This window comes from Anticarsia gemmatalis, chromosome 11 (assembly GCF_050436995.1).
Source record: "Anticarsia gemmatalis isolate Benzon Research Colony breed Stoneville strain chromosome 11, ilAntGemm2 primary, whole genome shotgun sequence".
NCBI classification, from domain to species: domain Eukaryota; kingdom Metazoa; phylum Arthropoda; class Insecta; order Lepidoptera; family Erebidae; genus Anticarsia; species Anticarsia gemmatalis.
The window spans coordinates 10,140,222-10,153,448 of record NC_134755.1 but is presented as its reverse complement, the minus strand read 5'-3'; the positions used below and the strand labels follow the sequence as shown (position 1 = coordinate 10,153,448).

Below are 13,227 nucleotides of genomic sequence, written 5' to 3'. Positions count from 1 at the left end.
GATTATGACGTGGCATATGAAGCTATTTAAAAAAAGTAATAGCTATACAACGTGTCCCAAAACTCAACGTCAAAACGAAAACCTGAGCTAGGCCGAGTTGTGTTAGCTCTCAAAAAATCATTTTAAAAAATCTATCTCGTGTAGTTTAAAAATGACAACCCTTTTTGTAAAATTGCCACCCTCTGATGAGTTTAGTCTACTGTGGCTACAAATGACTTCTTTTCTAGTTCTTTTTTTATGTGGAGTATTCTTAAGTAACGCTCCTACAAAATTCAATTCATTATTTGCACACAACTTCATTGGAATATCAGAAAATATCCCTTTTATGGCGAATTATGCCGTGAAAATAATTTCATCACTCAACTTTGACAGTCTGTCCTGAAAAATAATTGTACTACGCTTTTTCGGCATGTACCTTGAAAAGTTGGCGCATTTAATGAGCTTTCGAAAATGGTATAACACTTACTAAATTATTTCACAGACGATGAGAAAATAATAAAAATCTTAAGATAGTCGATATTTAACGTATTATTAGTTCGTCATAAAACATTCTCAAAATTATTCTAATGTCATCTAGGCGTTCTTTGAGGTGTCATTAAAGAGAAGTAATGTTTAATTATTGACGATTAAGAAAAGGTTCATTTAAATAATCATTAGATTTTTAATAATAATTGATCTTTATTTAAACAATCCCAAATACAATAAATGTCACTAACACCATGAATGTAGCGTCACTATCCGCCCCACTCTTAAATTTCTTCGTCGCTTTATGCGACTGCCGCCCTAAAGGTCTCGGGTTCGAATCCTGGGTCGAGCCAAAATGTAATTTTAGAGATTTTCTGTTAAAAAAATACTCAGAGATTGCCCGCAGGTAGGAAGTTTAAGTAAGGGACCTCCGTGCCTCGGAGAGCACGTAAAGACGTCGGTCCTGCACCTGACCTCTCTCTGGTCGTGACGGTTTAGCCGTCCCACCAGACTATGAGAGTGTACCTGTGTATTGTGCACACACTTGGCCACTATAAACAAAAACCTGCACTGTTGGCTGGTTTCAATGAAACTGACCGCCGTATCCGAAATCTACCAGGACAACATCATCACAGAACGCTTAGATGACGTTAGAATAATTTTGAGAAAGTTTTATGACGAACTAATAATACGTTAAATACCGACTATCTTAAGATTTTTTTTATTTTCTCATCGCCTATGAAATAATTTAGTAAGTGTTATACCATTTTCGAAAGCCTATTAAATGCGCCAACTTTTCAAGGTACATGCCGAAAAAGCGTAGTACAATTATTTTTCAGGACAGACTGTCAAAGTTGAGTGATGAAATTATTTTCACGGCATAATTCGCCATAAAAGGGATATTTTCTGATATTCCAATGAAGTTGTGTGCAAATAATGAATTGAATTTTGTAGGAGCGTTACTTAAGAATACTCCACATAAAAAAAGAACTAGAAAAGAAGTCATTTGTTGCCACAGTAGACTAAACTCATCAGAGGGTGGCAATTTTACAAAAAGGGTTGTCATTTTTAAACTACACGAGATAGATTTTTTTAAATTATTTTTTGAGAGCCAACACAACTCGGCCTAGCTCAGGTTTTCGTTTTGACGTTGAGTTTTGGGACACGTTGTATAACGATGAGTCACTAATTTCAATAAATAAATTGCAAGTTTCAGCGACACGAAAACTGCACGATTTCTTGCCATAAAGTTTTTTTTTGTTTTTTTTTTAAAGACCCGCACTAACAATTGCTCTTGTGTTGCGGGGACATTTACAAACATACAACCAACGGACACAAAGCACAATTAATTGCTCCGTATGGTAATCGAACCCACGACCTCCCGACGGAATGGTTTCGGCGTGGCGACCTAAACCACTGCGCTAGATAACTAGCTTATATCATTTTCTTTTGATGCTTTTTATGTTACCTTAGATTCAGTTAAGGATCTTGGATTTCGGCTTAAGGTGAATGATGGGTTTAAGGGAAAGTAAAGTTTTAATGAATTAGTCTTGCATTAGATATTAACGTTAACGATTTCAGAGTAGGCATGAACCTCTGGCTCTCCTCTCAATACTTTACAAATTCGTTTGTTTCAAATCTAGCTCATAGAAGCTCCTAAAAATTGACAAACTGATGTTAAATTTATAATATTTTCGCCTCGTCCATATAGATCATATGTAAAGTATTTTGTGTGTTCCCAGCTGTAGTGCATGTGTAGTTTGTTTTGACACATTTGACCCCAAAACCCCCGGTAATGTTGTTGTTTATAAACACTGGTGTTAGATCAGGCTAGTTGTCATAACATGTCATACAAAGTGACCATTATGACACCGTGTCAGTTGCAATCATAATATTGATAGTGAAAAGTTTAGAGAGAAAAAAATCGCATTTTGAAGGTATTTTTTTAGATAAAATTTTAGTAATACACCTTTAAAAAATTCGAATAGTTTTGTTTAATCTATAATATAATACGGGAAATAACGTGAACTCGCAATTTACCTTAAAATGCCTGACGTTTCGGCACAGGTCGCACTGGCCGTGGTTGCAGACCGATACGTTAGGCATTCTAAGGTAAAATGCGACTACGCGTTAATTCCCATTTCCTATTTGTACTTTATATTTTCATTCTATACAAAATTATTGGCCCAGGCATAATATTGCTCCATCAGCCTTTTTTATGTCGAAAAACTTTCAAGGGTGATAAATTTCACGGCCCAAGTTTAGTGACGTCATAAATCTTATAATAAAAGTAGAAATAGTACTATCATTTCTAAGTAAAATAAAATAAAAAAGGAAGCAAACTTAAATTTGGAATGTTTCATGTGAAAAAAGATGGACGTAGATTCAGGCATTTTTAAACTTTTGAACAAAAATAATAATTTTTGTTACAAATGTAGCTTAATAGAGCAATTCGTTTTCTATAATATATTGTATTGAACTATCACTGATACGCACTGACAATAGAAGATAGACAATTAATTAGTCTCTCTGACTGACGTAGTACGGTCGTCCAGGCAAGACAGCAGGACGACTGCCTGAAACCTATAATTATTAAACTATAAAAATAATCGTTTCAAGAGAACCTCGCTGACTATCGACAGTGCGTAATGGACCATAACGACTAACTATTACTTTTCTACATTACTTTGTGAAAATACAGTGCTTTACACTTACGCGGGCTCTACGTGCGCCCTTAACGGTCTACGCCACAATGGGTGCTACGTGACCCTAAATCTCTACGAAGCTACGAAGGTCTACGGCCTACCTACGTTCAGCGGGACAACGAGTCTCGGTCGTGTGACAGGGACAGCTCATTGTTAGAGCAAGAAAACACTATCTGAAAACAAATAGGTTTTCACTATTATTTCAGAGGTATAGCCGAAGCTAGATTTACTAGTGTTAGATTTTAAACAAAACTTGAAATAAAAATAATAGTTTTTTCAGTATTATTCAGACAGTGTTTATTGTATTACAATTACTGCTAGATTTTACTTATTTAACTATTTTACACTATTAATAAACAATGGTCTACTTTACAACGTATAGTTAGTTTGCTAACCGGTTCAATGTATAAATCCGACTTTTAGTGCAGCTGTAAGCACTCCGCAAAATCTCGGAAAATCTTGCTACAAAATAATAAAAATAAAATAATTACAATTTGCTGTCTTGTATATAACCTAAACCATTAATAAAAGTGCTGTTCAGACAAGAAAGCAGTCAAAATTCAATTTAAAATGAATATTCTATTCTCATACATAATAGTACTAATACACAATTGTATACTTAATTTACATATTATAAGTTAATAAATAACAAAAAATTGGCTCTACGATAACGAAAAGGATTAAAAACTTTGCTTAACTTGTAGATACAGTTGCCAAAATTCACAATTTCACAAAAATAGACTCCGACATGAGATTTAATAGGTTTATTTTAACAAATAACGAATTCTTACCGTTTAGTTTTCCCAGTGTCAGAAGAGCCATTCACTTGACGCGCGTCTAACTGACTGTGCGATTTGACTTTACGTGACAAGAATTCCATTTTTAAAACAATAAAAAACAAATTAAAAATAAATATCACAGACAATTTCTCCAAAAAGGTACGTTCAAATTTTAATTTGATTTATGTACGGTGTTATTAATATTTATTAATTTCGAATAAATACATTTTATGATTAATGTTTTTTTAAGATGACGGATTGCCAGGGAGCTCATACGAACTCTAAATGACAACTAAAGGTTGGATGGTAGGATCAGTGAACATATCAAGTTATCGATATCAATTAAGAGATACTGTAGAAACTGAATCTCCGGTCATCACGCGCTGTTAATGTAAATAAGCTGAAACCGATCACGCGGTTTTAGTTTATTTTAAATGACTAATAAATAGGTATTAAAGAAACATTTTATCAAAAAGGTAAATTGTAAATGTATAATTTGTTCTTACGTGTTTTAGCGTGTTTCCTGTGGAATGTTTTCGCCTGTATTTTACAGACGTCTCACAGCACTATATTCGTCGATACAGCTCGATGTCACATTAGAAATAACGTGAAGATTTCAAGATACCAACCGTATATATTTATCTTTGACAAGATTATGACCAGCTGCATTAATCTATCACCTTAGAGTAGTATTTCCAAGAGTAAAGAAGATAGGAAACACATTTTATAAGAAGAGATTTCAGTAAATATAGGGCAAAACGGTTTTTTAAAAATAACACCGCGGCTTTAAACTACACTGTAGTAATTATAGGGCTAAGTCCAACCGTTGAGTTACTATTATACGGTTGAAAGTAATTGTAAGGAACTAAAGATGCATCTGAACTTCCAAATAAAAAAGTATAGAAGCATCGACGTTTCATTGTCTGCTTTGCACGTATGAACTGATTTAAAAAACGACATTGAACCTAATTATTTAAAAATAATTGTATAAAAAGAAGAATCATTCTTTATCGATATAATTGATATGACCTGAAATTACGATAGGTTAACCGATACGAGCGGAAACTAACCGGTAGCAGATAGGTATGTACCTACTAAACTTAGTAGAATAGTATTAAAAAATCATGATACAAACTGTCCTAATAATTATGTTTTATTGTATTATATTATTTGCATTTTTATTTTTAAATCTAGCACTAGAATTAGAAAAGTTACATCGACTCAATTTTCGGTTGTTTTAATTCTAAATCGATTCAATCATTAATTATATTTTTCTCTTATTAGTTTTCTAATTTTTTTATTTCTACATAAAATAAGAATGTTCATTTTCCACAAGACTACTGGCAATGTGGCGGGTCTCATGGTTCTTTAAATAGACTTATTCCATTTCATAACGGCGGAAGAAAACCCATTTTCAATTTCAAAGTTTCTTCGCGTTCTTCGTTTCAAATGAATATTTTATTTTAGGAACTAGAATGTAATGATAGATTTAACTACATAAAGATGCACTACATTTATATACTATTTACTTCACATAATAATAGGATACCTTTGTGGATTTTACACATACCAAAGATATTTTCCCGCAAATTATTCAAATCTGCGATATTTCGGCCATTATACACAACTTACATTAGTGCAATCAATGTCAACACATTTGATTCATGCTCTACATACATGACCCTTACAAAGGATAAATCTACCTGCTTCTACAAGTTCAAGAGATAATCGCTACAAAGTCATTGGTAGATCGTGTGAGAGAGAATGCGTGCGCATATGTCATGGCGTCGCATGACAGTCGCATGTGCGTCTGCGCACGCCTCAAGATCAGGTCGAGGGCATGAGGACGCATGTCGGAGAGCGTGATACACCTATCGATTTTCTTATGTAATTAGACGTTTATAACGGAAAGTTTTGTAATGCAAGATATTGAGATAATGCGGGTTTTGTAGGAATGTAGGTACCTAATTCAAAGTTGGATACTAACCGCCCAATTATATTTGAAACTTAAGAATGTTTGTAATTTAAAGCCGGATATAAACGGCCTTTTAAAATTTTAACAAAAAACTGCTGCTTTTTATTTACACGAATACTTCGCTATATTAACTTAATGTAGTGCAAAGATTTTTTTGCCAAAAATGCGGTGGCGATTGTCGCTCCCGCATATAGCACTTTTGAGTCACGATCGAAGATGTTTCTTCGTTGGAAATATACCTCTGTCTGACGCCGCCTGAACTAATTAAATTATCAATAAATGGACTTTTATGTAAAATTACATTTAAAAAAAGAAAATTCGACGTAGTCAGTAAAAATAATTCATTGATTGATTGTTACGAAGACAGAAAAATAATGCTTGAGATTGACTTGAACAAAACATTAATGCAATAAGCAGTATTGATCGATAGTTTTATTTTTATAACTTAGCGCTTCCACATTAGGTATTCTAGTGTAATTTTAAAGTTAAGTAGTCAATTTATGTCTACAACACGGACTCAAAGAATAAAGTAAATTGTATTTGACCTTTTACCGTCTGACTGCTGGTCATGAGTAAATCCAAAGAAAGTCATGTATGTGACTGAAAAGTAATCAAAACCTTACACTGATTATACTATTATTATAGTACTAATCAGATTACAGCCCAAAATTAGTACGAGAGGCTGAAATATTGACCTACTTCTCCAAAAATTTCCTAGTAATACTACGACCTGGCTCAGAGAGTTAATGAGTGGTATAAATTCGTGCTCAATCATTTTATTGGCAATGATAACGTATGGCCATTGAACTCCAAAAGTCACTGATAAGGAAACAGGTGGAAGCTGTGTGCAACGATCATGTGTGACTTTTGATAACATTTGTTTATTTTTAGATTTTTTTTATAATTTTGTGATGGATTAAATATTCTTTGATTTACAATTAATTGCCCTCAAAATTCTTGTCAGAAATGGGGAGTTCTTTTGCTATTTAAAATAGCAGATTATAATCGAATGTTTATTATTATATTTAAAGAAATGGTCGCATATTTATTGATATACACAGGCCTTGCAAAATCTAGCTCATTCAATTTGCGTTTCAAATAATATTCTTATTATAATCGGAAGTTAAGAGTGTCATAGTAACTTGCATTGTATTATTATATTAGTCATAGTATCACGATGTAAGCATTCAATAAGATTAAGATTATGTAAAAACATATAATTAATCAGCGTCTCCAGAAAACTTCTTACAAAGTTATGAAATATAATTTACTTATTTAAGTTTAAAGTAATTAATTCATGAAATGATAATTAGATTTTCAACGGACCTTTGAATTGTGCAAAAAGTTTTACTTTCGTATTCGAACTGTTTTGATACGGTAATAGCATCTAATTAAGTAATTATACGGTATTTTTATAAAGCATATACATACCAACATATCGTGTTAATACGCAGATCTTAAACTGCAAGGAGGTCTAATCTCAACAGTGGGTAGAAGTGGGCTGAATAGACTTTTTTTTAAATCTTTTTTTCGAGGCTTCAGTCACTGGAGGCGACTATGCCAGTCTCATGGGGAAAGTCGAAAAATAATTCAACTCTAAATTACTTCATCTCTCATTCGATATAATATGCATAGCAAAGTAACGAACACATTGTAATGTACAATTACCTAGTAGTCTTGCTAATTAATAACAGAGTCAAACGATACTCAGGTGTGTAACGTAGGTATATTTAATATTTATTTATGACATAAAACATCAGCTGTGATAAATTTTGGCAGTATATGTTTATGTAAGATTACTTAACAGCTGGTGTGCAAAATACATATTTGTGCAGTGAAAAATACTAAATACAAACCAAAGAATCGGTGTATATCAGTAATGTTTCGTATACACTTTATTTTAAGTTTTAAAATATAGAGTACATATTTATGGCATAAGAAGCTATAAAACCGAGACTACATTAGTATAAAATCTAAACAAATCATGTCAGTATTGACAAACTTGTACACAATAAAAGTAATTGTAATGATCATAAGACACTTTAAGACAGACAGACAGGGTGTAATAATTTTGATTCCTTCACATAACAATTACCTGTCTGCTACATAAAGCTAAAATACAAATTATCTACGCAATAATCATAATCCTCATAGCCGATATCCGGCTACGGCGGTCAGTTTCATAGAAACTGGCCATCGGTGCAGGACTTTGTTTATAGTGTCCAAGTATTTGCACAATACACAGGTACACTCTCTGTTCCATCACTCTCATAGTCTGGTGGGACGGATAACCGACACGACCAGTGAGAGATCAGGCGCACGACCGACGGCTTTACGTGCTCTCCGAGTCACGGAGGTCTAAGACCTCAACTTCCCAACTCCGGGCAATCTCTAAGAAATTCTTATCAGAAAATCTCAGAAAAGACTTTATGGCCCGACTCAGGATTCGAACCCGAGACCTCTCGCACAGCAGTCACATACACTACCGACCGCGCCACAGTGGCAGTTAACATCTACGCAATAACACAAGTACGACAAAGTTTTGATGTAACCAAAAATGGTGGATCTTTTGTCGCAATTCATAAAGAAGCGACAACGGTAATGGCTGTACGCCATGGTGTCACAATTCTTGCGTACTACCGACACTGTGTGACGACACCGTGCATCTTACTACCTTTTAATTGCTATAAAGATAATAGACAGATGAATAGTTGGAATACAGTAGGATACTTTTGGAAGACCTATATTTGTCAGCGTGACTATACATAATATCTTATTATACATAGATGAATGGAAACGGAAAAACCTGGCTTCAAAAATGTTAGTCTTTGCTCTCTACATGCTTTATTTTAAGGATTTAATGTTTGTTTATCCTTATCCAACAATGTTCAATACTAGACAAAGTCCAAAGGTTATAAAATTATAACTACCTATAAAATATGATCCAAAGTTCATCTTTTAAACAGACCTACGTATTAACACGGAACTACACAAGTTATTATGTAAAACTGTCTGGTCATTGGTGTATGAGTGGGTGTTCTATCAAAAACCTCGTCAGAACAAAGGTAGTTATTAACAAAGCGGACATAAATAATTCTATAGTCTAGTTTTATAGTCTATATAAAATGGATATATTATTACAACTTCTGAATGATGAATGTTTTTTAAAGGAAGATGAGCATAAATCCTATATTTCATAGTTGTGAAACTTCGCTTCAAAGAGACGGTTTGTTTACAAAGTTAGTTCTTACATTATAATTGCCTTCTACTCTAAACTTCAAGCTGTTACTTTATATTTTCTGGTTAAAGTCCCTTTTTGCTGTCCAGGTGCATCACGTTACAAAGAAAAGTTTTATACTCAGGTAATGAACAGAATTTAAAATCGAAACCATAGTAAAAGAAGGACTCCTTGCTCACGTTTATTTCTATAACGTAAGTAAAATAAATATTGTCTCATATTGAGACAATATTTGAATTGTTTGTTTGAATTGAGCCACTAACCCCCGGTTTCTGAAGGACATTTAGCGGTAGTTTATCTATTCAATAGCGTTTAAATTTGTTTAAACAGTTTGAATAGATAAACTACCGCTAAATATGCCTCAGTAACCGGGCATAAACTGTTTATCCATTGATGATCCATTGTGGATTGAAAGCCAACCACAACAAACTGAAATCACATTTTCTATTCTAATACATGAAACAAAGTCGATATAATAACCAATAATGTGTGTGGTCATGTACCACAATCGTTTAATAATCGATCTGCGGTCATGACGGCTGGTCATCAATGTTATGACGAAACTGAGCGAAATATCCCGCACAGTTATATGCGCTCATACGCAGTTAACGCAGTGAAAGTACACACTTATAGAAAGTGGAAAATATTATATTACTAACATTACTGGCATATTCCTAGCGTTTGCTAAGAAAAACGTAGTTGAAAATAATGGTCTTTAAATCCTACTTATGTTATTAGTGATTGTGAGGATGTTTGTTACTCTGTGGAAAAAAATATAGAGAGGATTTTGTTGAGAATTGGGCAACAGATAGTATATGAACATTTACATACTTACATACATAATATCACGATATGACGCTTCTTTCTCATAAGGATAGGCAGAGACCAAAGAACTCCACTTGGTACGATCCTTGCAAACGTTTTTTGCCATATTCACATCCATAATATTCATTTCTACCTCTAAAAATCTTTTCAGAGGGACGAATTTAAAGAAGTTGTTAGTATTATCATAAAATAGCCATTACCTGTCCATGAGAGGTGCATTAGGTACGTTCTTATTCAATTCTATTATAAACTCGCCAAATGCATGTGACATTTAAGAAACCATACAGGCTACGGATCTGAATAAATTACTATTCAATTCGAAATTACAGACATTTTCCAGAAATATTTAATTTTATCGTGGCACTATTTACAATATTAGCCACTAGCCACACTATAAGGTAATCCTTGATAGTAACAGAGTTTTATGGGGTTTTATAGGTAAATTATCTACTAAATTTATGTACTTAATACCCGTATTAACTAATAGTAAAACTAACAAAACCGTAACTAAATAAATACATTTCTAATGAACGAACAAGAAACAAAATGTCGTTAAACTAACCATTATGTTATTACAAAATACACTTTCGCGGATAATTTAGTAAATCCAAGGCCTAGCCACAATTAACTATTGTTATTATGTGTATTTGTTCATAAATCTGAGTACTAAAGCTGTAGATTTGTGCAATGGTAGTTTGTTTGTAGGGTTGCTCAATAGAAAAATCTAACTTGTAAAGAAACTGTTACATCTTCAAATGTTCGATTGTTGGTTTGGGTAAAATGCTATGGGTCTTTTCTGATTTATATCAGAGTATTTCTCTATAACAGCCCGGATTTCGGTAACGTTTCTTATATAAGGCAGTGGGCTCGCCCCGTATTACATAGGACTAACATTGCTAGTAAAACGTAGGAGTAACTATTTCATATACTTTTACACTTATGAGTATAACAGGCGTTATATTAAGCATGCACGAAGCTAATTTGGTTACAATTTGTTATCAAATATATGATATCCTTCCGTTAGCCCGAGACAGTCACGAAAACCCGCGGGCTATGCTATATGTATAGGAACCATGAGAGCATTTTAAAAGTCACTTATACATGTCTGAGACCTCACGGCGGCAACTCGAGGTCGAACCGTACCGCAAATTGTCTATACATACAAGTAATTACGTGTTGTATGTGCAATATAATTACATAGTTCCTGTCGACCACGTATCATTAAACTTGACTTTATAACTTCGTGATGTGGACAGCATCATTGCTATTAATACTACAATAAACATACGATTTTAAATGTGTTTGTTTTGCATTATCTGTGGCGTATGGGCTCGGTATATAAACTACCAATGATTACCATGAATTTAACGTGAATTTAATTTTCATACGAAATAAAAAAAAATAATACATGACATACAGATACTATACACTGATTCAAAGTAATTAAAAAAACGGTCGTATTCAGAACCTCCTTATTTTTGAAGTCGGTTAAAAAGAACAAGTATTTACATTTTGGTTCTGGCCATTCGGGGACATAACAGTAAAGTTTAATCGTTGTACGGTATGTGTAAAACCCCTTAAAATATTATGAAAAATTCTTCTGAATTATGCAATAAATAACCCCTTGACGGGGATATTTGCTGTTGTTTTTCATACCTGTATGTCAGTTTCAGAATGACGAATCAGTGAATACGTCAAGTCATGCGTTCTTTGCTACGTTTTCCAATGACTGAACACCAAGGCTCTTATGTCTAGTCAGGCTCAACCTAACACTTCCGATTTATTTGGCAATATGCCTCAACAGCTGTGCATACACAATGAATACTTTACTAATGTTGAATGAATACGAATCTCTTGACTACTCTCTCTATTCCTTTCCTAGCCAGTCTAGCCACATAACTTAATGGGTTCAGCATTGCTAATTCTGCTTTTTACTGACATCATTTTTAAGAACTCACTCATGTCTACATGATTTGAAACGTTTTCGTTGAATGTTTATGGTAAAATAGAATACGGGAATAAACGCGAACACACATTTTACCTTTGAATGCCTGACATATCGGCGCGGGCTATCCTGGCCGTGGTAGCAGACGTCGCTCATGTGTTTTCACTCATAAACATCTTAACTTGTTCTATCATCTAGATTTTTATCTGGATAGGGAAAGTCTTGTTTCTAGCTTAACCTGGCAGCCTTCTCTTGAGATAACGACTACTCTCTATCTCAACCTTTTCTCCTGTATTTTAACTATTCCAGGATAAGAATAACTTCTATTGAACTTATTGTAGAACGTTTACGGAAGTTAGAACAAAGTCATTATAGCACATAATAGTAGTCAAATATACTATTAAGTTATTTAGACTAATGTTATTAAGACGGAAGTCTGTCGAAAATTTTTGCGACACAGTCACGTCTCAAATTAATTCTATCAATCTTATGTCGTTATTAATGTGTAATGTCAACTAAGTTTTATATTCTTTTATGTGTTTTAATCATACTTAATCTTATGAGGAGCAAGGTCGGATGGAGATTAGAAAAAACGGAATAACGATTACGACAAAGGCTTAAGACCATTGTCAGAAGAAAAAACTCTTTGGCTGCGTGATCATATTAATTTGCGTGTCCTATTAAATAATATTAGTTTCATCTACCTACTTCTAATTTGTATGAATATGACGCTTTGCCTCTATCATAATATGATAAAATTTACTGAGAATTAACGCAAACACGCATTTTATCTCAAAATGCCTGACGTTTCGGCGCAGGTTACACTCGCCGTCGTCGCAGATTGACTATGTGTCATAATGTTTGTAATCTATTGTTTTTTCAACATCAATAAAGAAAAAAGGATATGGAGTCTGATTTAGTTAAGTTTCTATCCATACGCGAACTTATACTTCGATTTATATAGTAGTAAAAACTGTTTAATATAAGTACGGTTCTAAACTATATGATTCATTTTATTACTCCTATATTTACAAAAGCTTTTACAACACTTAAAATCTATTCTTGCGATTTAACTTCAACAGCCCTTTTAAATTATTAGTAACGTTGTGGTCGTAAATAAGGGTTCAATTAATTTATCTCAGAAGGGTTGAACCACAGGTGTTTAAGGTATAGGGATGACTCACGAACGAATATTGACATGATTTAATATAACGTCGTTTTAACCCTAAGGCTGTTAAATCAATCGTAAGCGATATTAATCTCTGGGGGTGGTTCAATTGCGGTAATATAACAAT

General features: G+C 33.6%; 1 protein-coding gene across 3 annotated transcripts in view; it reads right to left on the bottom strand.

Annotated features, from left to right (window-relative positions):
- Nucleotides 1–13,227, bottom strand: part of Men (NADP-dependent malic enzyme) — a 48,077-nt gene that overhangs the window by 30,902 nt on the left and 3,948 nt on the right. The window contains exon 1 of one of the 3 annotated variants that reach the window (XM_076120250.1): nucleotides 4,456–4,612. The exons of 1 other annotated variant lie outside the window; for it this stretch is intronic. Coding sequence is in view for 1 of the 2 variants with exons in the window: in XM_076120248.1 (XP_075976363.1) it covers nucleotides 3,962–4,050 (89 nt within the window). In the remaining variant the exon portion in view is untranslated. Of the gene's footprint in view, nucleotides 1–3,961; nucleotides 4,249–4,455; nucleotides 4,613–13,227 lie in introns of those variants that run through there. One more of the 3 variants, XM_076120248.1, reaches the window with a different exon arrangement.